Source organism: Tachysurus fulvidraco, chromosome 6 (genome assembly GCF_022655615.1).
Source record: "Tachysurus fulvidraco isolate hzauxx_2018 chromosome 6, HZAU_PFXX_2.0, whole genome shotgun sequence".
NCBI classification, from domain to species: Eukaryota; Metazoa; Chordata; class Actinopteri; order Siluriformes; family Bagridae; genus Tachysurus; species Tachysurus fulvidraco.
In genome coordinates, this window is record NC_062523.1 from 16,294,600 (window position 1) to 16,320,277 (window position 25,678).

The window sequence follows — 25,678 nt, forward strand, 5'->3', positions numbered from 1 at the left end:
CTGATATCAACAAACATCTGGCCATATGAATATCTGGTACATACAGTATGAATGGATAAATAAGACAATTCATGTATATTTTAATTTAAAAAATTTCTTAGCAGTAAAAATGGTCACACTTTCTTCATACAATCTATGGACAAAGTTTAAGCAGGTGTTACTTAGAAAGCATCACTTGCAGGACATCCCAGTGGACACCTCTGTCTCTCAAACATTTCTGTCTCTCAAACACCTCTGTCTCTCAAACACTGACTATTCCCAGTTCATGTGTGAAGGCTGGTTCACTGTTCCAGACAGCAACTGTTCCTCTCCCAATGCCTCTTGCACAGTTTTAAGCTCAATCCTCCAAACATTTGATGGGGAGTGTGAGTATATTTGCAGATGATGCTGAAGTATGAAAACAATATGAAAAAAATAATTTGTTGTAAATATTCACCTGGATTACTGAAATTTTAATTTTCTCTCATATTTTAAAAATTTCACATCAATATTTAATGTTTTCTATGAAAACAATGATATTCCATTTTCTGTATCAGAGTTCTTTCCGGCACTTGATCAATTTATGAAATGCTTTTTTAAAGTCCTCATTAAATATAGTATAAATGAGTGGATTGATTAGTGAGTTAAGGTATCCGAGCCAGGTCAGAAATGTAGCTAATTTAATGGAGTTGATACAGTTGCAGAGGTTAATAATCACTTCCTGGATAAAGAATGGTAGCCAGCAGATGACAAATGCCCCAAGAATGAGGCCCAGGGTCATGGCTGCCTTTCTTTCACGTGCCCCTGAAATCCGTTGTCTTTTGATTGACCTCTCACTGTGAAGATGAAAATTTGGGCTTGCTGCAGAGATGCGCCCCTCTGTAGAGGGCTCTGACATCGACTTCTCTGGTAGGGTGAGTACATCATGACTCTGCTGTTCTCTGTCAGAGCACATAGGGATCTTGTTTCCATTTATTTCAAGCTTGTTCATGGGACTGGGCCTTCTTTTGTGGTAAAGAATTTTAGCCGCTTGATATATTTTGTAGTAAAGGATAAGAATGAGTATAAGGGGGATGTAGAAGGCCCCAAAAGTGGAGTAAAGAGTGAAAGCAATGTTTTCATGCTTTATGAGGCATTCTTTCTCCTCCTCCTTTTCTTCTTTTTTGTGGTGTCCCCAGACCATTGGAGGTAAGGAAATGAGAATGGACAGGAACCACACGATGCTGATCGTGACAGCAGCCCTTAAAGATGTCCTCTTCCTGGAGTATTCCACAGCATCAGTGATGGCACGATAACGATCCACAGCAATAGCCGCCAAGTGCAAGATGGAGCATGTGCAGCAGGTGATGTCAACGCTGAGCCAGATGGTGCACATCACTTCACCCATGACCCATGTCTCCTTTACGATGTAGACAATGCTGAAGGGCATGACCAGGATGGCTACCAGCAGGTCAGTCACAGCCAGAGAGCAGATAAGGTAGTTGGCAGGGTGGTGAAGTTTGCGAGTGACAATGATGGCACTGATGACTAAAGAGTTGATTGCTGTGGTTAACAGAGCTAGAACAGACAGAGTGAGAGAGAGAAGGATCATGCCTGCAGGATTTCTACTAAGCCCATCTATGCCGCTTGAATTCCTGTTGTTTGGATCCATGCCTGGGACCAAATACAGAGAAAAAAGAAAATATTTGTAAAGCATTTGGGTTTTGGATACTTTTTGGATCACCCTCAAAAATCGCTTCTTCTCAAACAAGAGATATTTGAAAATGTGTGGCCAACATTTTTACCACATGCCTTTCAACAAGGCCACTAATGATCCTTATGTTTTCTATCTGTGCCTGTTGTGTCTGAATTTGGTTACTTGATAAGAAGTGCCATTTAATACTGTGATTTAAATTATAATACCATAATAGGTATAAATGAGTTGCAGTACTGTGCTTTGCCCAGACATTAATAGAAAATAATTTTCCAAGAAATGTTAGTAAGAAATGTTAGTTCTCTGGAGGAACTCAAAGCGCATTTTTCTTGTTCTTCAACAAATTTGAGCTAATGAGCTCATTATTTTGGATAAGGCATTATTTCAGAGTTACAGTTGCCTACAATACTGTTTCTTCTAGATATAACAGATCTTTTAACACTGCATGACCAAAATTGTGTCTACACCCAAACATCACTTCTATATGTGTTTGGATTTTGTGTATCTCATTTTAGGGTGTGGTTGTGGGGATTTGTATCCGTTCAGCCACAAGGGCATCAGTGATGTCAGATGATAATTAGTAGGGTTATGCAATAAGGCATTCACAATCTGCATTTTAATTAATTTCTAAGAAAAATGGGGTTGAGGACAGGGCTCTGTATAGGTGCGCATCCATGGAAACCCACTCCATGAAGCTCATGACTAACCATTCTTATGCTTCTAGAGGCAATTTGTTGATTCAGAGATGAGTCTTGGGTGATACACACATGACCGTGCCATGTTGAAAATAAAAGAGTCCTCCATTACAACCTTTCAATTGCTAGTGTTTGTTTAAAAAGATGCATGACTGTATGCAATAGCAGGATTCATGTACCTGGGTATAACTAAACACACTAATTACACATCCTTTTGGTCATGCACTGTTTTTTGCAATCATTTAATGTATATTTTACATTCTTTCAAGATGTATAGACTTGATAGAAGGAACCTTCAGTCTAACCCTAGTGGTAATTAGGGTTATCTATCATATTTGGGAGTGTAGCATATTCGTTGTCATTAACATTGAATATGTTATACTCCCAAACATGATAGATGCAAAGAAGTCTGACTTTAATATAAATGTGGTACATAGAATAAACGTAGAAGTAAACTTTGTGCTTTTAAACATCATTTTGTACATCATAAAACACAGAAATTTGTCTGTGTGGTTGACTGGCAACCATTTCATTTGTTGTAAAAAACAAAACAAAAAAAACACACCCTGTGAACAAAACAGCTTATGGATTGTACTGGGAGTTGATAGTCAGAGTGTGAGGATTATGCTAAAACCAGGCCAGAATAAATCAAATCCTCTGGACCAAGTACATTTAAATATCAGCTTTAAAATATCAATTAAAATAAACCAACAGCTTAAGACCAGGTAAAGTGCCAGTGCTGTCAGTGAAGAACAAGGAAACGTATTTCTATTGGGCATAAAAGCATTAAAGCCAAACTATTACTAAGTCAGAAAGTACTATATACTGAATTCTACAAATACTGTATGCAGTATGTTATGCACAAGAATGCACCACATGCAACTCAGTGTATATATCAAAGGAACCTTTTTCAGAATAACATTCATAGTATTGTGTACTTGAGCTTGAAAATCCACAATATGTAGGTGAATGCTGCTTTTAGAGAGGAAGAGTTAAATGGCAAGAAGTTAAAGGTGAGAGTGTCAGTAACAAACACTAAGCTCAGAAATTCATACATATGTTTCTGTACTGTACCTCTGCTGGTTTTATGGGCATAGTTGTCATAGTGATGGTTTTATCTCTGGAATGGAAAAGGCATTTACTGAATGAAATACTAAATAATTTTATTATTTCAAGTCAATTTCACACTAATTCGTCACCTAAAAAAAATCATTCATAACAGTTGCTTAAATTAAACACAGCACATAGTCAAAAAAGTGGATTAGGATTTGCTGAAGGCATAACATTGAGCATGATGTTCTTTTAATGAGAACGCTGGGCAAGGTAGACAAAGAGTTAATAAAGGCACACTGTTGTAAGTGAAGTACAATTTGAGATATTAAATTAATTCTTTGTGAATAACTGCAAATTTAGTTGATGAACTGGAAATATTCATGCCGGGAAATCCCTGAAAGCTATCTTGCAGACAATCACTGTTCTAAAATATGCCAGACAATTACAACAAAAAAGCCACAATGACTTTTATTAGAATTACATTCATTTCACACACACACAAAAAAAAAATGCCAAGATCTGCCCATTAATGTCTGGTGAGTCTAATTAAAGCAACTTCTTTTAATGTCACATACTTTAAAATGAATATATTTATGCATTATGTGACCATTTAAAATGAAATTATTTATATCATGTTGCAGGTGTGAATAAAACTTAGACGCCTTAGCTTGAGAAAGAGATTTATGTCTATTTTAAAACTGAATTACAATATTGTGGTCCAGTTTGTGGATGAGGTGGTCAGGGCCCAGACAATGAATGGGTAAAATGTAATGAAAAATGTTATGTAAAAATTAAGGGTTTGGAATACTGGTGCGTTTGAAATACTGGTTAATTATTACACCATTTCGATTCCTCTGTATGTCTGCACATATGGTGGTATTGACAATAAAGAACCTTGTAAGGTTCTTACAAGGTTGTCACCAGTGTTGTCACCAGTAAGACAATGGCATATATACACTACAGTGTACAATATTCATATCACAGTGCATACCCAGTGCTCCATCTCCCCTGAGTACTGCCACCTATGACTCATTTTCACAGCTTATGAAAAACTGTTCAAAATCACACTGAAAACACATCCATTTGTGAATAGATTACTTCCCTCAAGAAACATGCTGTTTTCATACTATGTTATGTAAATCTGTCACATCTACATTTGCGTGCTACTGAGGTGGAAGCCAGGACTGTACTATGACCCCCAAAAAGAGACAACCAGCTAAATTCCACTCAAAAACTGCAAATTAAGCACCTGTGAGCTCTTAGCCATCAAGCTAGACCTAGAATTTCACTATGTTGACTGATCCCATGGGCACACTTTGGAGCCCAAATACTTTTCTCCATTTGATTTTCTGTTTTAATTTAATCTCTACTGTGCAGAAATATGTCATCTCCTGGACAGTATATGCCAGGGCAAAACATCTTTGTAGCTCCATGCAAGAGACCTAGACACCCTATCCAATAACACAATCTTTTTAGAAATAATGGGACGATCATGGACCATTTTATTGGTGGGCTTCATTAAGACCTTCCAAGTCTCTGAAAGTGACAGTGGTAGAACTCTCTGAAGCCTGTCTCCTCTGATTACAAATAAAATAAATTAGACCAAGAAATCTCCTCATTATGAAGAATACAATAATCCAACGAACAGAAGTAAAATTTATCTCAGCAACTTTTCACAATGCACAACAACAGTACCATTTATCAAAACAGAAAAAAAATATGAATATAAGCAATATTCCAGCTAGTTGGTAAAGAGCCATGGACAATTGAAGGACACTGTGTTTCTTAGTCTGAATTGAAAGCAGGGATACCAGATCAGTACATGGGAGTCTACTATCAACACCAATCCAGATCACTCTTTCACTTATTCACACATAGGAGTCAGGAGCCAGACCTCTGAGGAAAAACCACTTTACAGAGCCAGCACTACCCACACCTTCCCCAGAGTACCAGCACAGAAACTGTTTAAGCCACATTCCCTTACATTCACCTTCCTATAAGTCTTACATAAATGACCCCTCTAGTGCTCAGCTTGCACCCCTTGCATTGTCTATTTCACATTAACTTTTGGACTAGAAATTAAATTAATTGGAGTTTTTAAATTGAATCGAATAAAGAATAATTGACTAACTAAAAAAACAAAAGAAAATAATCTTTGGATTTATCATATTCTCGGACAACTGCATTGTGCTATGAAGCTGAGTATTACTTAATTAAAGTATTGTAAATGCAAGGGTTTCTTATTGAAATAATATTAATATAAAGTGACTCAATATAATTCAACTAAACATAACCCCATTTAGAAGAGTGGCAACATACCAAGTATTCATGACCAACTTCCACTTTTTAGATTCTGTTAACAAGTTGCATGACAAGATAAGGGAAATCCATGTATGATGGGTTATTTAAACACACTGTGCACATTTCATCTGCCAGTCTGATGTGCATTGTTTATAGTAACATTTGGTTTACTCTTTCAAGCTGATGATAATGTTGATGAATGATGAATTATTTTAATATTAAAAGGTAAATGATCTGAATGACAAAATGCTTTTAGGTGGATTGGGATTCAGAATGATTAAACAGAGATAAAACAGCACAAATAACATCTGAGATTAAAGTCTAAGTTGAGAATAAAACAGGCAGCATATTTAGACGTTTTGAAAGGAAACAGATTTACTGCCTAAAAAAAGTCATCTTTATACTTACTGTGATGTTAATACATCAAATTACCTGCAAGTGTGTATTGGTGTTATATATTATTTCAGATAACAAATGCTGCTATTGTAATCCTTGCTTTCTGATGTAATATGAGAGTAGTGCTATAATGCTTTTACAATGACTATGAAATAGTCAAAGTGAGTCTTTCCTTGCCGTTGAAAAAGAAATCACGCTTTACCTACCACTGTTATCATGCTGTCACAATAACAGATTTATACACACACACTGTTATTGTTAGCTTCCTCCTCATGAATTCAACACAGGCTGTGGCAATGAGAGCATGGGATCCTGCCATTATGTGGTATCTATGGTGGGACAGTGGCAGGATCCCATGCTCTCATTGCCGCAGTCTGGGTTGAATTCAGGGCCGGAAGCTAACACAGCCAATGATAAGTTAACTCTAAATGCTAGTAAAAAGCCTGGATAAAATAAGATGGTTTAACCAGGAAGGGCATCCAGCGAATATATAATACTTCAACAAAAGAGGCTTTAAATGCTCAAAGAATATATCACTATTCTAAGATAATGGCAATAAGGTGTTTTGTTAATCAAATTGCCTAAAGCTAATAGTAAGCCAGATACTTAATGGTGGTACACAGTAAATAACAGGAATTTCAAGTCATCCATGCCTTCTGATGGTTTATTTTAAGCATATGGTTTTGCTTTACCTTTGCCTAATAGCCACCTCAGATATAAATTAAAATAGTGGACATGGAAATAAAATTATGTATAATTACCAATTACCTGGTGTGAAGGATTCGGTGTAAAATCCAGATATCAAACTACAAAACAATTCTAGAATATTTGTCTTAATTTTCTTTTGCTACAGACAATGTGCTACCTGCTGTTATAGACTGACAAACTACTAACATGTACACATAAGTACAAATAAGAGAGAGAAATGAGAAACCTTATTTGAATTGATGAAGTGATAAGATGTAAACGATACCCAAACAATTTGCATAAAGAAATGTAAAGAACAATACAGTATATAAATAATCATTTTTAAAAAATCAATACATTGATACATACATTGTAATAAGGATTTAATTGCAAATTATATAATCATATAAATTTAATAAACCCATGAAAGGTTATATTTTAGAAGACAGGCAGTACAGTATGTGTGGGGTTGTTCAGTTTGCCCAACTGTAATAATCATTGATTTGTTCCAGCAGAGTTGATCTTATTTATTATGGAGATGGGTTTAATTTGGTTGACTTAATTAACATATTCAGTTTAGTTTTAATATTTTCATAACTCAAATACAAACACATGAGAAATGGACAAACTTTAGTGAAGCATTGTATTTTGCTTAAATGTGTATGATGACACTATGTTTTTGCATCCCATATTAGTGGTTTGTACTAGAATTAAAAGAAAAAATATACATTTTATAACTACAGCATTGGTTTGTGTGTAAGGCATGCAATTATAATTGACCAACACCAGGTGATCAGACCGATTTGAATAAGATTCAAATAGAAATTCACTGAAATGGACAGGATGCAAGACAAGATACATTTGTTATGGCTAGCAGTTACGTTTGCTCTAAGTTGACATTGTCTGTGAATTTGAGTATTGTACTGTATCTATCAAGAGACATATCACAAATGTTCTGTGGTACTATATACTGTAAGTTGTTTTCCATTCACACCTGCATGTTACTACTGTATAACCATCAGACACCAAGTAACCACTATAATCGTTACAAACAAGAAACATATTCCTACTGTATTGCCATCACACACACCAACAAGCTCCTATTTAACAATCACACACATATACAGCAACACACAACAGCCATGTTCTTATATCCACCATACACCAACTCAAATAGCCACAGCCATGTATTCATCAGTGCAAACAGAAAACTAGAGTAAATTCCTAAAAAAAATATTAATGGTTATTTTGTAAACTGGCAACTCAGATTATAACTAACACAGCACACACACACACACACACACACACACACACACACACACACACACACACACACACACACACACACACTTAAACGACTTTGTGTACAATGCTTTTGAAGCACTACAACGCTCTTCCATGCTGTATTTATATAAAAATAAAGAAAGAACGAAAGAAAGAAAGAATTGCATAGTGCAGAAACTGAAGTAGCCCATTTCAAATCCTTAAGCTATCTAAATATTTGCAATGCCCTCTGCTATTCCTGTGTGCAGTCTATCAACTCGATAACTCGGAACCGAAATTTATTCATAGTTTCAGCTGTGTTTATCAGAGAAACGACTCGCTGGAATACTCACATGTTCGGGTAGTCTTTAAGGGTAGAAGCTGTTCAGTGGAGCCGCTGTACAGACAGTGACCGAGAGCGCGCAAAGCAAAGACGGTGACGCGCAATTTGCCGTGGAGTCGGTTCGGGTACACGCATGTCGATGTGGGACTGGACAAGCGGATGAGATTTCAGCTCAACCAGTGAGCGAAAAACATAGTTTTACTTAGTCTCACATAAGCCTTAGACGTAAAAAGCCCCTAATCCCCCACATTACCATCACCATACTCCAACCTTAACCTGAAAAACTAAATGGAGGAATGTACATCATACATGTTATACATACTGTACAGAGAGAATCAATGTTATGGTATAGATTAAATTGTGGGATTAATTGTGGGATTAAAAAAATAAAATAAAATAAAAAGAGTATTGACTTTGTTGCAAGTGTCATCCATGGAGAGATCAATACATTTCTAATTCATGCAGAGGATGAATTCTTGTCGGTGGTGAAACATATGACAAGAAGCTCAGACATGTCAGACTTTGTAGAAGCTTTTTTTACTCACATGTCTTTAGCATCAGGTTTGTATCGTATATAATAAAGTAGTATATAGTGAATGTTAAAATAAAAAAGCAGTTGCAATTTAATATGTTGGAGGAAAATAATAAGCTAATAAGCTGTTTATTTTTGCCCTTTCACTTTCTTTCAGCACATAATGCTAACATCCATTCAACCACTGATTACTGTGCTTGTGAAAAACTGCATAATGCTTCCAATTCAAGAATGGCTTCTAATTTCACCCACAGTGCTGCTTTCACTATCTGCCTGGGCTACCTTATTCATTCATGTTGCTGCACTAATTTATTGTATGTTGCTTAATATATAAGTGTTTCAATTTGAATTTCTGTTGCAAGATTGGTCTATGGTATTAGTATTGACAAGTATTAGACAAGTATTGGTCTATTTTCATTTCCCTGTAAGGCCAATGCAGAGAAACAAGAGTTACAGCTATATCTAATAATTAAATTATTCATTCATTCATTCATTCGTTAATTTTCTACCGCTTATCCGAACTTCTCGGGTCACGGGGAGCCTGTGCCTATCTCACCCATCATCGGGCATCAAGGCATAATTAAATTACATTTCATTAAATATTTTTGCATCCAGTGTGACTTTTTAGCATTAACAGTTTAGCATTTTAGCAAAACAAAATCCCAGAATACTATCTTGAATTGCTTGCTAGTGTAAAGAAAAGTGCAGTAATAGTAAATAGTTTCACAAGAAAATCAAAGTACATAAATAGTTTCATCAAACTGAGAGACAGGTGAAATTGATTCTCTAATTACTCGCTAATTCCAATTGTCATTTCCTCTTCTACTTGAAGAATTATGGCAATGGTAAAAAATATTTTGCAATATCCAACATAAGTGGTGGAGATGGTTGCCACAGGCATAACAGTGTTATTTCTGAATGCTACTCTGAGGGGAACTAAAAAACACACACTCAAACCATTCAAGATCAAGACGTGTCTCTGGCATATGGTTCCTGCAGAGGAGTCAGTGAAAATGTCAATAAGCTGTTTGGTTTTGATCTTTTTTTGCCTTGAGTGACTTTTTCAGCTATCAAGGGGATATGCATTTTCAAATCCAGAGTTGGAGAATAGTTTCCTCTCTGAAGCCAGTCTTTCATCTCTGGTGAACCCCATTTCTATGAGGAGAAGTAAATTAGTCATTTTTTTTTATCATTGCACTGACTATGGATGTTCAATGTGGCTTTTATCAGAACAATGAACAAAAGATATCTCATATTTTATCACTTTGCAGTTATGAATAATCTGATGATTTTTGCACAATATGCAAATTTCCATTTCAGTGAAAGATAAAAATCAAGAGACAGAAGGAAATGAAGAGCAATAGAAATAGACACATACACACAGATGGAGAGAGAGCATACTGTATGTTGTTGATCCTAAGTTTGATTATTACCTTTGTGGACTTTTATATGTCCTCCATATGTTTCTAAAGGTATTCTGGTTGCCTCCCAATATCCAAAGACATTCTGATAAGTTGATTGGCTATATTAAATTACACACGTGTGAATCGGTGTGGAAAAGTGTAAGTGCATTGTGCCCAGAAATGCACTGTTCTGAACCATAAAAAAAGAATAATTAAAAACCGTAAAATATACAGTATAGAGGGCACAATCCCATATAACCAAAAACATTGCCAAAGTATTTTTTTAACAGCAAATGTCTGGCAACCACAGCTGCCAGATTTTTACTGTAAAATCTATGGTTTATTTTTGACAGTGTAGTATCCCATCTGCCAGGATACCAGAGATAGTCCCTTGATCCACTCCAGATCTGACCAGGATAAAGAATTTACTGAAGATGAATTAATGAATTATAGGTCTAGATTAAAGGGCATCACCTTAGTGCAATGGAGCCATAAAGTTCCTGGTTTGATGTCATTCATTCATTCATTTTCTACCGCTTATCCGAACTACCTCGGGTCACGGGGAGCCTGTGCCTATCTCAGGCATCATCGGGCATCAAGGCAGGATCCACCCTGGACGGAGTGCCAACCCATCGCAGGGCACACACACACTCTTAATCACTCACGCAATCACACACTATGGACAATTTTTCCAGAGATGCCAATCAACCTACCATGCATGTCTTTGGACCGGGGGAGGAAACCGGAGTACCTGGAGGAAACCCCCGAGGCACGGGGAGAACATGCAAACTCCGCACACACAAGGCGGAGGCGGGAATCGAACCCCGACCCTGGAGGTGTGAGGCGAACGTGCTACCCACTAAGCCACCGTGCCCCCGCTCGCTTGATCTTGATTTTCAGTATGGTTTGATGTCAAAATTGAAAATAAGTGGGAAATGATTTCAAATTAATATGCTCAGTATTGCCTTCAAGGACTTATTCTTTTTTTAGAGATTTATTCTCTTCTTTTCATGACCCTTTACAGTTTACAGGTTCAGTCTGGTTGTCCTACTGGAGCTAGGCTTATGCAGAGAAACAGATGAGGTATAAAATGGACAACAAAGTAACCATTATCTCGAAAGATTGGTCATGTTCACAGAGAAGGAAAAAAATTCTTGGCATTTTGTGAAAATATCACAAGGTGGGAAGCAGGATTCAATCATAGAGGGCAGCTAGAAATAGAAAGATTAACAGCATACCTCTAAACCATACTTGAGCACAATAGGAAGATGTGCAGACCAATAAAGGTCTGAGAATTGCTATGCAGATGAATAGAAATGTCACTGCATGTGATTTTGATAAGCTAAAGCTATAGGCCAGTAAATTATTGAACCAAGCAGATGTGTTCTCACAGGTGTAGCTGAGCAAGAGTCAATAGTTGAGATGAGCTTTAAGTCATCAGTACTAATTACAATGGTTTTCATTAGTCATGTAACACCTATCATGACATCTCTCTCTCTCCCTTTCTCTCTCATTCTCTATCTCTTTCTAAGTAACCGGAAGCACATGTCCTTAGCCCTGTCTTTGTTTTATGTAGCACCTTGATCCTGGAGAAACGTTGTCTCATTTCACTGTGTACTGCAACAGCTATATATGGTTGAAATGACAATAAAAAGCTTCTTGACTTGACTCTTCTTCTTGAAAAGGCACAAATAAGAAGCACAACATACACAACAGATACAACAGAGGTAAAAATGATCATGAATTACCTGTTGGTTTGACCTTCGTCCTATTGTCCACAGCTGACAGTGATGCCACAGAGACTAATAATTAACCTACACAACGTAATCAGCATTTATCCAAAATTTGTCAAAGTATGACCTTGAAGCAGAAGGAACATTAAGTCCAAACACCAGAATATCTATTGCTATAAAATATTTGAAACAAGATTAATCTCAAATTAATTATTTAAGATGACAATTCTGTGGTTTATTTGTGCAAATATCTGTTGACTATTTGTCTATTTGTTGAGCGAAATACTTTATGTGTCTGTTCATACATACTATACAACACAGAACTATTTCTGTGCTCTACATACAAAAAGCATACCAAAAGACATAAAAAAGTTAGTTTTTAAATGCACTCTGCTGTGTTGTCAAAAGAGTCTGATTAGGATGATGAAAATACAGCTTTGTCTTTCCATAAAGCACTATTAATTGAGCATGCTATGTGCTAACAGCTTGCTAACAATGAAGTAACCTACTACAGAGAAGATTGAGATGCTCATTACAGCTTTGGGAGAAATCTTACCAGGGGTAAACCTCAGAGGCATAGAATTACCATAACTCTATGAATTTGCAGACAGAGTGTTAATAGTTATAAGCTATAATGATCCTTCTTTGATCTGCGTGTGTTCATTCTTATAATGTTATAATGAAATGATAATTATAGCTGTGTGCATTTAAAGGGGGAAAATAATTAAGACAAGCGTGTTTCAGATATTTCTAGTCTCCTTGAATGTATACACAAGACAGAGTTGTCTTAATGTGGAATGTCTCTAGAGAATGGTGAAAATGAATGATAAATTTATCATTCTACCACAGCAGTTCTGCTGGTGGAATTGGCTTTTTGATAAGAAACATCAGAGGAGAGTGGCCAGATATTGTCTTTTTGAGCTGACAAAAAAGGCTAATGTAACTCAAATAAAAAACTCTTTAGAGCTGTGTTGAGCTGAAAAGTAGCTCTGAATTCACAACACATTGAGAGGCAGATGGGCTTCAACAGCAGATCACATCAGGTTTCCAGTCTTTGAAGAGTGGAAAAAAATTACATTTTTGGAAGAAGACTAGCAACTACTAAATTTCTTATTACAAAATAGTGCAAGATAAATAGATAGGTAAATAGATAGATTGATAGACAGATAAACCCACAATTTTCATCCTGAAACTACAGTTAGTTTATGTTGCAAATTGCCTTAATAGCAATGGCTAATAGCAGGGTAAACATCCACTCTGAGGTACAGATGGACAGAGTAACAGATGGACAGAAAGCAAATCTACCCAGGGAAAAGGCTTTTAGCTGTCTGATTTTCCCTCATCATTCTCATTGTCTCTCTTCTCTCTCTCTGTTTTTCTTGTACTCTGCCGTTATAGTCATGTCTTCACTTTGTTCACATTGTTTCATATAAGGTCATGAACTAATGTTTTTATTCCTTTATTTCTTCTTTGTGCTTAAAAAAACATCTAACAACACAGCTGCTCAGTTGTCTTTGTCAATCACTAGCCCAATATCAACAACATCCTATTGGAGACTCTATTCCATATGAAATATGTATACTTTTTAAGCCCTTGACTGTTTTTGCTTTATGTTGAGCTTGTGTTTCAAAAATGTCAAAAGTAGTTTTGAAATCCTACCTACAATTTGTAATATTCCCACTCTACACATGTCAATATGATTGTCCAATTGGCTAGCGTAGTGCTAGTGTTCATTTTTTTCAATCATAATCATCGTAATAATTTTGCATTTCAAAGATTTTTACAAGGTAGTAGTTTGTGATTAGTCTTTTGAAATTAGCAAGGCAATTATATTGAGGCCTATACTGAACTGAAACTGAAACAAATTTGCCATTGGTGATTTGATTTAATGCTATGTTGTAAATATATTTAATCTTGACTGGCAAATCATAAATCCTGTTGGAGGTATACAGTATGGCAGTACGGTATGGCAGGATTGGAACCCCATGTGGTCTTCTCCTGTTGTCTCACATCTGTCTCAAGGTTCAAAGTGCTGTTCATTTTTAGATACTTTTCTGCATACCACAGAAAATGATTTGATTAGCTGTGTTACTATAGTCTTTCTGTCAGCTTGAACCATCCTGATCCTTCTCCTTTAACCTTTCTTATCAACAAGGCATTTCCACCATCATGACAGTTGATCACTGGATGTTTATTTGTGTTTTGCACCATTCTGTACAAACTCTACAGCATGCTGTGTCTGGAAAGATGCCAGACGATTAACAGTGAGCTGATCTAAAATACACAAACAAGACTGTTTGGCACTAACAATTACACTGACACACTATCACCACATATTTCCCCCATTTTGTTAAAAACATTAACTGAAGCTCTGAACCTGCATGATGGTTTCCATTGTAATGCAGCTACATTATTAGTTAATTGGTTAATTATATGAATGGACAGTATAGGTGTACAGGTGTACCTATTAAAGTGACCTATTAAAATTTCGATTCATTTAGCACCATAGTCCTAGTCATAGTCCGAGAAATGTTGTTTCATTTCACTGTGCACTGCATCAGCTATATATGGTTGAAATCACAATAAAAGTTTCTTGACTTTACCACTAAGTGTACATTAAAGTAGTTTTATTTTGCATTTTTCATATTTCAGAAGAAAAGCACAATATTCAGATCATTTCATAAAGTGCTTTGTATTAAACTATTTGTAAAATAATCAGTAATTAGTTTGAAGCTTTACATTATTTTTATTGTATTGCTCAGATACTAATTCTTCTAAACTTAATCGTTCTGTAGACAGATACCCTCAGAAAAAAGATTATGAAGGGAAATGAGGAGTCTTTAGAAATCCAAAATTGCCATTACAGCTACCTGCATTTTTCCCCAAAAGAGATAATGAAAACCTTTGTTCAGCTATTTCACAGTACATGTGGCTTTGATATTATTCTATGTAATATAACATTCATAAAGTGACCTGGCACCTGGACTAAGGTGAACTGGTTTGACAATCTTGCAATTAATCTTGAATCTAGGTGCAATGGCGTCGCACTGGGACACTTTCATCCTTGGTCGACGCAATGCCCTGTTTGATCTTAGCCTCCAGGCTGTTTTTAAGGACTACAAGGGACAAGAGCAGCCCTGTCATTAGCCTCTGCACTTTTATCTGCTTCAAAGCTACTGACTAGTCAATCCCATAAATCAAAATGAAAATAAATGACAGCTGTTTACTATTTTATATAGTGTTTACAGTATACCATTATTTGTAGAAAAATAATATTGTATGTGTGGAAGTTAAGGATTTTTTTGCAGGCTGATTCATATTTGCATGGCCTATGATAGATAGATAGATAGATAGATAGATAGATAGATAGATAGATAGATAGATAGATAGATAGATAGATAGATAGATAGATAGATAGATAGATAGATAGATAGATAGATAGATAGATAGATAGATAGATAGATAGATAGATAGATAGAGAAACAATGAGAAGCAAATGGTGTATCACTTTCCATTCTTTACAGAATTCTATTCTACAGAAAAACAAGAATTTAAACTGAGCTGTTACTAATATAACTGAATGTTTAATTTGCGAATTTGAATGGTTCAGATGTCCCCGTTACTTCTTAAAGCATTCTAAACCCTCCTGCTGGACATGAGAATGTATTGCTAAAAATCTACATCTTTGCATCTGAGTTTTCTCAAATATATGTATTTGACAGATGAAAACCAGTTGAATATCCTTAAAGATTTAATCCTTACAATCTGTTACTTTTTATAATGTAACATTATACAGTGATACAATAGGACACATCTTGAGTGTCCTGTTGTAAAGCCACTTCAGTGATGTTTTGTATTGAAGTATAACTGCTTTGTTAGATAAAGATGAGACTGATTGTGCTTGACAGTCTAAAGTAACTCAAACCAACCTGCCATCACAGCAACACACATACATTTATTGAGCTTGTTGCTTAGTTACCAACTATTACCATATGTTTTCATTTTCAATCAGGAAATGCCTTAGATGGCATTTTATTTATTTTTTTATTTACAGGACAAGCCTGTGGGGGTTGACCTGGCATTTTCTTAACAAAGATTTCTTTATTTTTTTTTCCAAAAAAGGGTTCTACTTGTAATATCTTGTTAACATCAATGTATAGATATACAGTATATTCGGCAATGACAGTCAATTCAGCAATGACATTTTTGTAGGTAAACTATTTATTATTTATTTATGGAATACTATTTATTACAGTCACTGCTAAAAACACTAAAGTCTTTACTCATGTTTATCTTACAGATCCCTTAGGATTCCATAAAATCTTGGTATTCTTTACACCATAATCATTCTGTACACTGCACTTTCACTGTTACATGTAACACACCTGCACATTTACATCACTTTCCATCCTGTAATGTTTGCACATTCTGTACTGTTACTATGTGAAACGGTTTTACACTGCTACTAAAATACAACATATTGCACATTGAGGTTTCATTAAGTAAATTTTGGGGTTCTTCTTGGCCTCTTCACTGTAGGAGATGCATGTCCACGGGTCCTTTTCTTTTGTTCATTTTAACTAATACAGCATACATATTTTTATTATAACTTTTTTCTGATGTATGTTTTACATATATTTATAATTTTTACCTGACTTGTGTAGGTGTATTGAAGGTTCTTTGATTTATTTTCTTTTTTAATAGTTTAAAAATATAAAATATTCCAAATTAGTACAAATATTAAATAGACGGACAAAGTAAAAGAAAATAAACAATAACAACAATTCTGTCTAAATTGTTAATATTGATTTGCAAATTTCACTTTAAGGAAAAAAATATTCTTTTTACTATATTCTGTTATTTAATCAGGATATAAGCAGGAAAAAAAAGAACCACACCTAGGTACAGTGTATATAAAATGAACAGAGTTAGACCTTTTACTAATTTTCAATGGGATAAAATATTCTAGCTCACTTACAACTGGTTTGTAAATTCAGTGTGTATGTTAATTCGCTGTGGACTGTAGAGAGAATGATGAAAATGGAACAAGGAATGATTAAGGCATTTCTCTTGCTGCATAAATAACAGCAACTAATGATTACTAAACAGAGAGCTTTAGGAATTTAGTACTCCCATAAACTGATCATCTGTTAGAATTAATACAACAGATTGTAGCAATGTTGAATATATACAGTATTACACAGTTTATTACAATGATGACATGAGATTCAAATTGTATGCCAGACATTAAGGATTGAACAATCGGTACTGAGTATCAGAACATATATTAAAAATATAAATCCTTAAAACAACCTTCTTGTCTTCACATATATACTGTAACAATAAAAAACCCAAACATTTGGCCATAATAAATAAGTGCTGCTGTCCAATGTGGACCTTTGAAACTAGAGCTGCCTTGCTTGGCCTCACTTATCAGTATACTGAGAGATGAAAGATTGAATATGATGATGAAATTATCTTCATTGCCACTGTTTTTCCTGTTTATTCATTGAAATCCGAGTCACTGATCCCTCAAGGCAGATGTTTTAGGAATTAAATGTACGGTTGTCTTGATATTCATCAGTACACAGAGCTCCACAGTAGTTCATGTTTGCATAATTAAGAAATTAAAGCTGGGAGCTGTGGCCTGTTTTTCAGATGACATTTATCACAGCCACTTGATTAATTTTCAGGCAATCAAGTGTAGCGGCCAACAGATGTTAAAGAAGTTAAAGATTTTTATTTATTTATTTATTTTTGAGTCAAAAGTACACAGTACCAATAATATTTCTTGTATAAATATTTGGGAATTACACTTGGATTATGTTAATAATTTAATATTTGTATTTAATATTTTTGTAAGTTATGGACACTAACTTGAGATGCATTTATAGAATTCATTTTCTTTTTACAAAAGTATCACAAAGAATAAAATACACATCTAAACATACATCCCAACACCATTATCTTTATTTGTATACTGCATAAATGTGTATTAAATAGTTAAGCTGTGATACCTGTGAGAAGGTTAGTGTGGCTGCTGTTCCCACTGCAGACCTGGTTAAAGGGTTGAGGTGTCACCGTGTCTGGCCATGAGAGACAGAAGGCTAGAACAGGTGCAAGAGGATGACTCCAGGCCTTCGTTCACTCTCCCCACGCTAATTAAGACCAGAGGCTTTGTGCAGCAGTGCCTGGTTAGTCTGGAAGACTATGAGGGCTCAGTGTGCAAGGATTTAGCCTAAGAGACCTAATAAACATTGCCCTACTCTTTAAAATTACTGTCCTTTTATCAATTTTCATGGAAATTGGGCTTGCTTGCTGTTCCTGCCTCCTGCCTGTCTCTGTTTTTCTATCCACAAAAAGCACACTCATGTGGAGTTTTTTCAATATGTGCCATTTTTTAAAGCAGCCCCTTTATTTTAAAAGCCAATAACCTGTTCATAGCCTCTAGCATCAGTACGCCATTAAATGGAGCTAAACACCTTGCCTGGGGACAAACATCACAACAGATAAGGCTATAAATTATGAAATCGTCATATTCATATGTAATGTGTGCTTAGTCACACACTAACTCTTTTTACAATCAGTATAATGCACTTGTATCTTGAAACTAACAACATAGGCAAGCCACATAAATTACTATTTAAGCATGAATTATACATTATGTATATTTTTTATCTACAATTTTGCCCTCCTTCTGTTTTCACAAAAAGATCAACGTAATATTATCTTTTAGTATCAAAGATGCAATATATGATTTAGCCCTTTACCTACCAATAAGAACACATTTTGCATTAATGACTGATTGCCCTGACAGAATATATTTAACATTTTTGAAACAGAAGTATTTGTCTACAAAGTTTATGTGCCAATTTTACAAAATAACTTGTAATAATAATTTTAATAATAACTTTTGTGGACCTTGGAAGGTAACACATAAATGTTTTATCTGGCAAGTTTTTGGGAAAAGATTTTAGTTTTATGTTTTGCAAGGAGTTGTATATATAAAATTGTATATATCATTTCACTTTCTTCTCTAAGTGCAAAATCATAAGTACATAAAGAGGAGAAATATGAAATTACATGATGACAATACAGGTCATTGTCAAACACAAAGACTCTGAAGAGCTGTACTTCAACTTTTGATCAGTTGTGGGTGGTCATAAAGCCATTCACCTGCTCACTTAAGCACTGAGACTAAAATGATCACAAGCAAAGCAAGTCAAGGCACCAGGAAGAAGCCTAATCTGGGCAGCTCAAACTTGAGCTTTTAACAATTTCACAAATGGACTATCTCAATAACAGTCATCTAAAAGATAATCCTCACTTACCAGATGTCATGCTATACACAAAGAAAAGCTTAGATAAACAATGCTTCAAATTTGGTAAATTTTTCTGCAAAAACATACCCTGTAATTGTACTTCTAAAAGTATAAAGACATATGAAAAGCATAAAATAAATTAAAAAAACATTTTCATTGATTAAGAACTGATATAGAACAGTATGGCTCATATAAAATGTTGTGTTTTATTAAAGTGCACTGTATTATTATTATTATTATTATATTATTATTATTATTATTATTATTATTATTATTATTATTATTATTAATTTACAACGTTTACAACAATATTTCAATCTGGTGAATCATTTATGGCACGTTTATATACATATTCTAATTTATATTCATGTCTTTCTTATATATATATATGAAAAGCAAGAAAACACCATCTAATCCTTTGTGCAGCATTTTATAATTGGTTGCCTTTGTACATCTTTAGCCTATAAACAGTGGATTTGTGTAAGCAGTGACAGGCATTAACTGAAACCCTCGTGGACAGTGGAAATAGGGGGTGGTGGTGTCAAGTTACCCCTTTTTGCCCTAATTACAGTGCCTTTGCTCTGGGAGGCTGTGGAGGCCTGGTGTAGCCCTGGGAAGGGCAGCATTAACATGGATGAGCAAAACTAAAGGAGAAGCTGGTATAAATACCTGTACAAGCCATGCATGTGTCACACAGGTGGCCTGTTACTGGCAGTGTATTTGTCCATAGAGACACAAAGAGGTCAGAGACAGACAGAGAGACATGAGCTGCCAGGCCTTTAGCAGTACTGACTCTTTCAGCACTTTGAGCAGCGATTCAGCTGCTCTGCCTCTGCTTATGCACCACGCCGGACCTGCTGACTGCCTTCCCGTCACCAGCCACACCACCAACATCGTGCCTCCAGGTAACTGCACCACCATTCAGCAGACTCACCTAATTTAGCTTAGACTGAAATAGAGGAAAGTACAGTGATGAGAGTCATGGCATCTGTCAGCACAATCTACTGGCAATTACAAGACCATTGCTGAGGACTGAGGTGTTCTATTGCCAGTCGATTTGTTTCTGGTCTACTTTAGGCGATGCTGCTGACACTGTGCTTTAATTCACTCAATTAGCTGATAACATTTCTGCAAAGCAGCATTCACACAGCAGTCTTCCACACTGACTGACCACTACGCTGTCGAGAAATACTTTTGTGAAGATGAAGAAGCTTGTTATAAGTTGATCTCGGAGCAGGCCGAGGTATGGAGACAGCTGTCTAAGAGAGAAAGTGATTATTGCTTGGTATGGGAGGTCACTGTTTTTCAATAGCACAAAGATTCTCCAGAATTAATGCGTATACATCTCTCTTGATCCCTCTCTGTCTTGCATTTATATTGAAGTCATTATCTTCCTATCAACACCACAGATTATCCTATAGTCTAGACTATATTTTACACATTCTTCTCATGTCCTCCCAGTTCCTGAAAGATAAATGTATTTCAAATCTAAGCTCAGAATTTAATGTCTGCTGACACTGTTTAAATTTGTGAGAGCATATTGCTTGTGTGCGTATTAATTCAGATATTTTTACATTTACCCATACTACAGTATCTACTTTGGTTCTAATATTCCACTGGGGATTGTATAATATTTGCTTTTCTTTGACAATGCAACAGCTGTACAGTCTAATGAAAATGGGCTTTGTTGTGTTTTTGTATGTGTGTATGTTAACATGTGGAGAATATGGACTGACAAACAGTAATTGATTTGAATAAGTAAAAATTATAAGCTCTGTGTGCACAGCTGCTGTTTCCACATGGCAATTACAGAAGCAGACATGTTGTTGCTTTGACATGTTGATAGCTATATTAGCATTTGTTCTTTGCATCAGTGAATTGTATGTGAGACAGCTTTGATTAAATGTCCCTAAGAAGCTTACTGAACTGTGTGATGTTTTTCTCCCACTCATTGCTATACATAAAAAATCCTAGCACTCAAGCACAATTGCTTAACAGTATAATGCACCACTTATCTTATTCCCACCAGCACACAATTATTCACCTGCCTTAGTTTGAATTCAGGTAGGTTACTCTGAACATTTTGAAGAGGGCTGATTATCTAATAATGTATTGACAATTGCTGTCATGCTGATATATCATGTGGTGCATTGTCGACTGCAGGCTAAAAGAACAAATAATGAAGAGATGTCTTTATATAATTACGGATGTGAGGCTTAATTCAAGAACGCTTCAATCAAAGACTGCAGTTAGCTTTAAAAAAACTTCAGAGAAAACTGACTGAACATGGAGGAATAAGCATTATAACAAAGCAAGAACCTCTGCTGGAGCTCAAAGGTACCTCAAAAACATCAATTGACAAATAACAAATGTTAACAACATGAAATAAAGATTGAGGAACTCAAACATGTATATATGTTCTGTTTTTAAACCTATAGTTGATTTTTCTAAGAGGGTCAAATCGATGTGAAGGCTTTATCTCAGTCCCAAGAATCCCTGGGGCACATCTGTCATTCTTTTTATCATTTTGTCCTTTGGATATAACTGATAAGATTACATGTGCTCCTCTCCACAGTTCCCTCAGGTCTGCCCCTGGTCCAGTCATCCAAGCGCTCCCACATGCATCTGTCCACTTCTGCCCTGAGCAACGCCTCAGCTGGCCTACACTACTCCATGCCCCCATGTCACTATAGCAACCAGCAGACCACCTACGGCATGATGGCAGGTGTGTTGGGTCGCCTGGCTGTTCCCCTTCGTCTGCGTGCTCTTCAGAAGCCTTCATTCAAAGCATGAATCAGTGCTTTGAGTGATAGCAATCAATGCTACTCTTCGAGTGTGAGTGTGACTGTTTGATGATGACAGCATAGATTTTCTGTCCCCAGCACAGGAAATGCTCTCCGCCAGCATCTCTCAGACGCGCATCCTGCAGACCTGCAGCGTCCCACACAATATGGTCAATGGAGCCAACTCACTTCAAGGTACAGTTTTCAAAATAGAACATGAAACAGGACATTTTTTTCTACACTCTGCTACCTGCTAAGGTTGCTTTGTCAATCCAAAATAGATCTTTGTGATGTACCAAAAAGGAAATTCGGTGAAATTGCAGATGGGACAAACTCTTGATTTGCATATTGTAGGAGCTGGATGGGGAAGTGTGTATATGCTGCCCCCTAGTGCTTACATGGAGAATTGTTTTTATGGTGATGAGCAATATGAGTATTTGTGAGTTTAATTCATACCACACTCAAAAGCATTAAACCTTATACTTAAAGATGGCCAAAAGTCACTACTTAATCCCCAAAATTTACATGAATTTTACATAAAGCTTTTTCTAGCATGATATTTAAAATTTCATAATAAACCAGGATTTTACTATTATTATAACGGGGTAAAAAACAACCTACAATTGCAGCATTCATATCTCGCCACACGGGGGAAGCACGGCCCTATTTTTGTGCCAAATAGAAAACCCATTGGTACCAGTAAGGTTACAAGTGACTTACAAGCAAAAATATGGTATATCTAGATCACATACATATAGCATTACAACCACCAACTTTCCTTTTGTTAATGAATGCTAATGTCTCTCATTTCATGTAATTCTAAGGTGCCTTGGCTCCATGTCTGTATAAGTTCCCTGAGCACAGCCTGGCAGGAGGTTCGTGCACTTTGTCCCACAGTTTCTCAGCACTGCCCCAGGCCCTGTTCACAGATGAGCCCACCTTGGGAGACATCAAACAAGAGCTGAGAAGGAAGAGTCGAGCCCCAGAGGAACCACCAGACATGAACTCACCCCAGATCCGTGAGCTCGAGAAGTTTGCCAATGACTTCAAACTACGTAGAATCAAACTTGGTTTGTCCCTTTCATTCTGTTGTTTACATATATATGTGTGTGCCTGCATATGTCTGTGCGTGTATGGGGTCAAACATAGGCCACAAGTCCACAAGAAACAGTGTAATTTACACAAATGAACCAGTTTTAATGTTTCCATACACTTGAGTCTTAATACAGTGTTGGTAGCTAGATGATCAACCACTGTTTTCAGTGTCCGTGATAATTATTCACGAGTCCCCGGATTTTGTTCTCCAGAAAAATCCTCAAGGTCCTGCATATTAGTTCATATTTATATCTTCTGCATATTTGCCCCTTCATTGACTATGATTTTTATAATTTTAAACTATTACAAAAGGTGCAAACATACACTGATTATCAAATAGGCAACACACCACTTTAAAAACTACAAATTGTTATATTTTGTTTCAAGATTTATTTTATTTATTTAGTATGGTCCTTATTTAATAAGTATAACAATTTAAACCATTGATTCTGTTCAGAATTTCACCTTAGAATATTTGAAATATTAACATACACATATTAATATTTAGACACACAGATTTACACAACAATCATTTATTTTGTAGAATAATTCATGTTTTAATTATATGTGATCTAACAGACAGTTAATTTTTAGATTTTAATTAGATCACGTATTGATTCAGACGATCTAATATTTGTTTACTTGAATGCTCAGGACGCACAACATGGTGAATTGCACCCTTATATATGTTTCATATCTGATCACATTATTCACATAATAAACACCATAAAATTTCAAAGGATTTACCCTTGTTGGCATGAAACTCCAAAATTCATTCTGATGCAACCAGAAAAATGTGCAGGTTCAAGAGGGTGACAAAAACTTGGAAAATGCCAGCAGTCAAAATATAATATCTAATATGATCCAAACCTTGCAGGTTACACTCAGACCAATGTTGGAGAGGCTCTAGCAGCTGTACATGGCTCTGAGTTCAGTCAGACCACCATCTGTCGCTTTGAAAACCTACAGCTCAGTTTCAAAAATGCTTGCAAGCTGAAGTCCATACTTGCCAAATGGTTAGATGAGGCTGAGCAGGCTGGTGGTGAGTGATCAACAAGAGCAGCTTACACTGAAACATGTAATTCATTATATTTCAGTATAGTTCTACTACTATTTACTAATGTCTTAAAAGTTTAGGGTATATATCACATATGGTGCTAACTATTATCAAAAGGCAATTTCTAAAAAAAAAAATAAAACAGGAATCATGCTCAGGTGTACTATATATATATATCCTTCATTTCTCTCCACAGCACTATTTAATGACAAAATGGGACTTCAAGAACGCAAACGGAAGCGAAGAACTACTATCAGGTACAATACATGTACAAGTGAATCTCTGACATCTCTTGCTTATTTCATTATGTCAGAACAGAAATGTATTTTGAATTCACTTCCTCAGTCTAGGGGCAAAGGAGGCACTGGAAAGGAATTTTGTGGAGAAGAGTAAACCATCCTCACAAGAAATTGTGCGCATGGCAGAGGGACTACATTTGGAGAAGGAGGTGGTGCGTGTTTGGTTCTGCAACCGCAGACAGAGGGAGAAAAGAGTCAAGACAAGTCTACACCACAGCTCTTTCATGCCCAAAGATACCATAGGAAGACATGATAGATTATGATGATGATGATGATGATGAATTGTTAAAAAGCTACTCTGCTCAGGCCCAGAACATTTACCTCTTAACTCAGACAGTCAAAATAACTATGTCATAAAGAATTGAGCAATATAGTTTGAGATATTATAAAATAGTGCATACTGACATTGTTTAGGGAAAAAGAACTTCCTGATTTGTTAACAGGAGTGAATGTAATGATCTGCCTGTACAGAAATTACCCATTTAAGGGGCATATACAAAGGACATATGCTGTAAATCATTAACATACAGGTGTGTTACAAGAATAATTTCACATCATGTTGCCTAATTGTGAGGATTTGAATGATTTATCTAAGTGATTGACAAAACATTTTAATATAGTAAGTTATATAAATTAATATATTCAGGTCTGAGTTTTGCGGTAATTGCCCATTCAAACGTAATATATTGAATAAATCTACAAATAATGGAGTGATACATTGATTTCTTATCCTAAATGCACTGTAACGTAATAGAAAGGGAATGACAATAAAAACACAATTAAGAGGGAGATGTAATGGTTACATGAGTTTTTAAAAACTCTCATTCTAGTCACACAGCCCTTCAGTAATTAAAAATAGATCAGAAGAATTAATGGGATTCTCTTGAATAATTAACTAAGGGATCAATTAATGGTAGTAAAAATAATAAAAGTGAAGTACTCAATTCACACGCAGTCATCCTAGAAGATATAAAGAAAGAATGTGCGCGCGCGCACACACACACACACACACACACACACACACACACACACACACACACACAC

General features: G+C 35.8%; 2 protein-coding genes across 2 annotated transcripts; one reads left to right on the forward strand and one right to left on the reverse strand.

Moving 5' to 3' along the window:
- Window positions 1-63: 63 nt before the first annotated feature.
- htr1fa (5-hydroxytryptamine (serotonin) receptor 1Fa) lies at window positions 64-8,575 on the reverse strand. The gene is made up of 2 exons (XM_027164712.2): window positions 8,421-8,575; window positions 64-1,632 (listed from the first exon to the last, which is right to left on the reverse strand). Exon 2 carries the CDS (start codon window positions 1,628-1,630, stop codon window positions 533-535), a length of 1,098 nt encoding a protein of 365 aa, XP_027020513.1. The 5' UTR covers window positions 1,631-1,632; window positions 8,421-8,575; the 3' UTR covers window positions 64-532.
- An 11,532-nt stretch (window positions 8,576-20,107) lies between these two features.
- pou1f1 (POU class 1 homeobox 1) lies at window positions 20,108-25,597 on the forward strand. Its single transcript, XM_027164730.2, has 7 exons — window positions 20,108-20,305; window positions 21,976-22,125; window positions 22,283-22,378; window positions 23,008-23,253; window positions 24,156-24,320; window positions 24,532-24,592; window positions 24,681-25,597. The coding sequence occupies exons 1-7, from the start codon at window positions 20,164-20,166 to the stop codon at window positions 24,895-24,897; spliced, it is 1,077 nt and encodes a 358-aa protein (XP_027020531.1). The 5' UTR covers window positions 20,108-20,163; the 3' UTR covers window positions 24,898-25,597.
- Window positions 25,598-25,678: the final 81 nt, after the last annotated feature.

What these genes read in the sequence shown, in the direction of transcription:
- htr1fa (XM_027164712.2), bottom strand. Translation starts at nt 1,630, where the DNA reads ATGGATCCAAACAACAGGAATTCAAGCGGCATAGATGGGCTTAGTAGA.
- pou1f1 (XM_027164730.2), top strand. Translation starts at nt 20,164, where the DNA reads ATGAGCTGCCAGGCCTTTAGCAGTACTGACTCTTTCAGCACTTTGAGC. An exon ending in CACCTACGGCATGATGGCAG is followed by an intron (nt 22,126 to 22,282) that starts GTGTGTTGGGTC and finishes TTCTGTCCCCAG; the next exon opens with CACAGGAAATGCTCTCCGCC. An exon ending in TGGAGCCAACTCACTTCAAG is followed by an intron (nt 22,379 to 23,007) that starts GTACAGTTTTCA and finishes TGTAATTCTAAG; the next exon opens with GTGCCTTGGCTCCATGTCTG.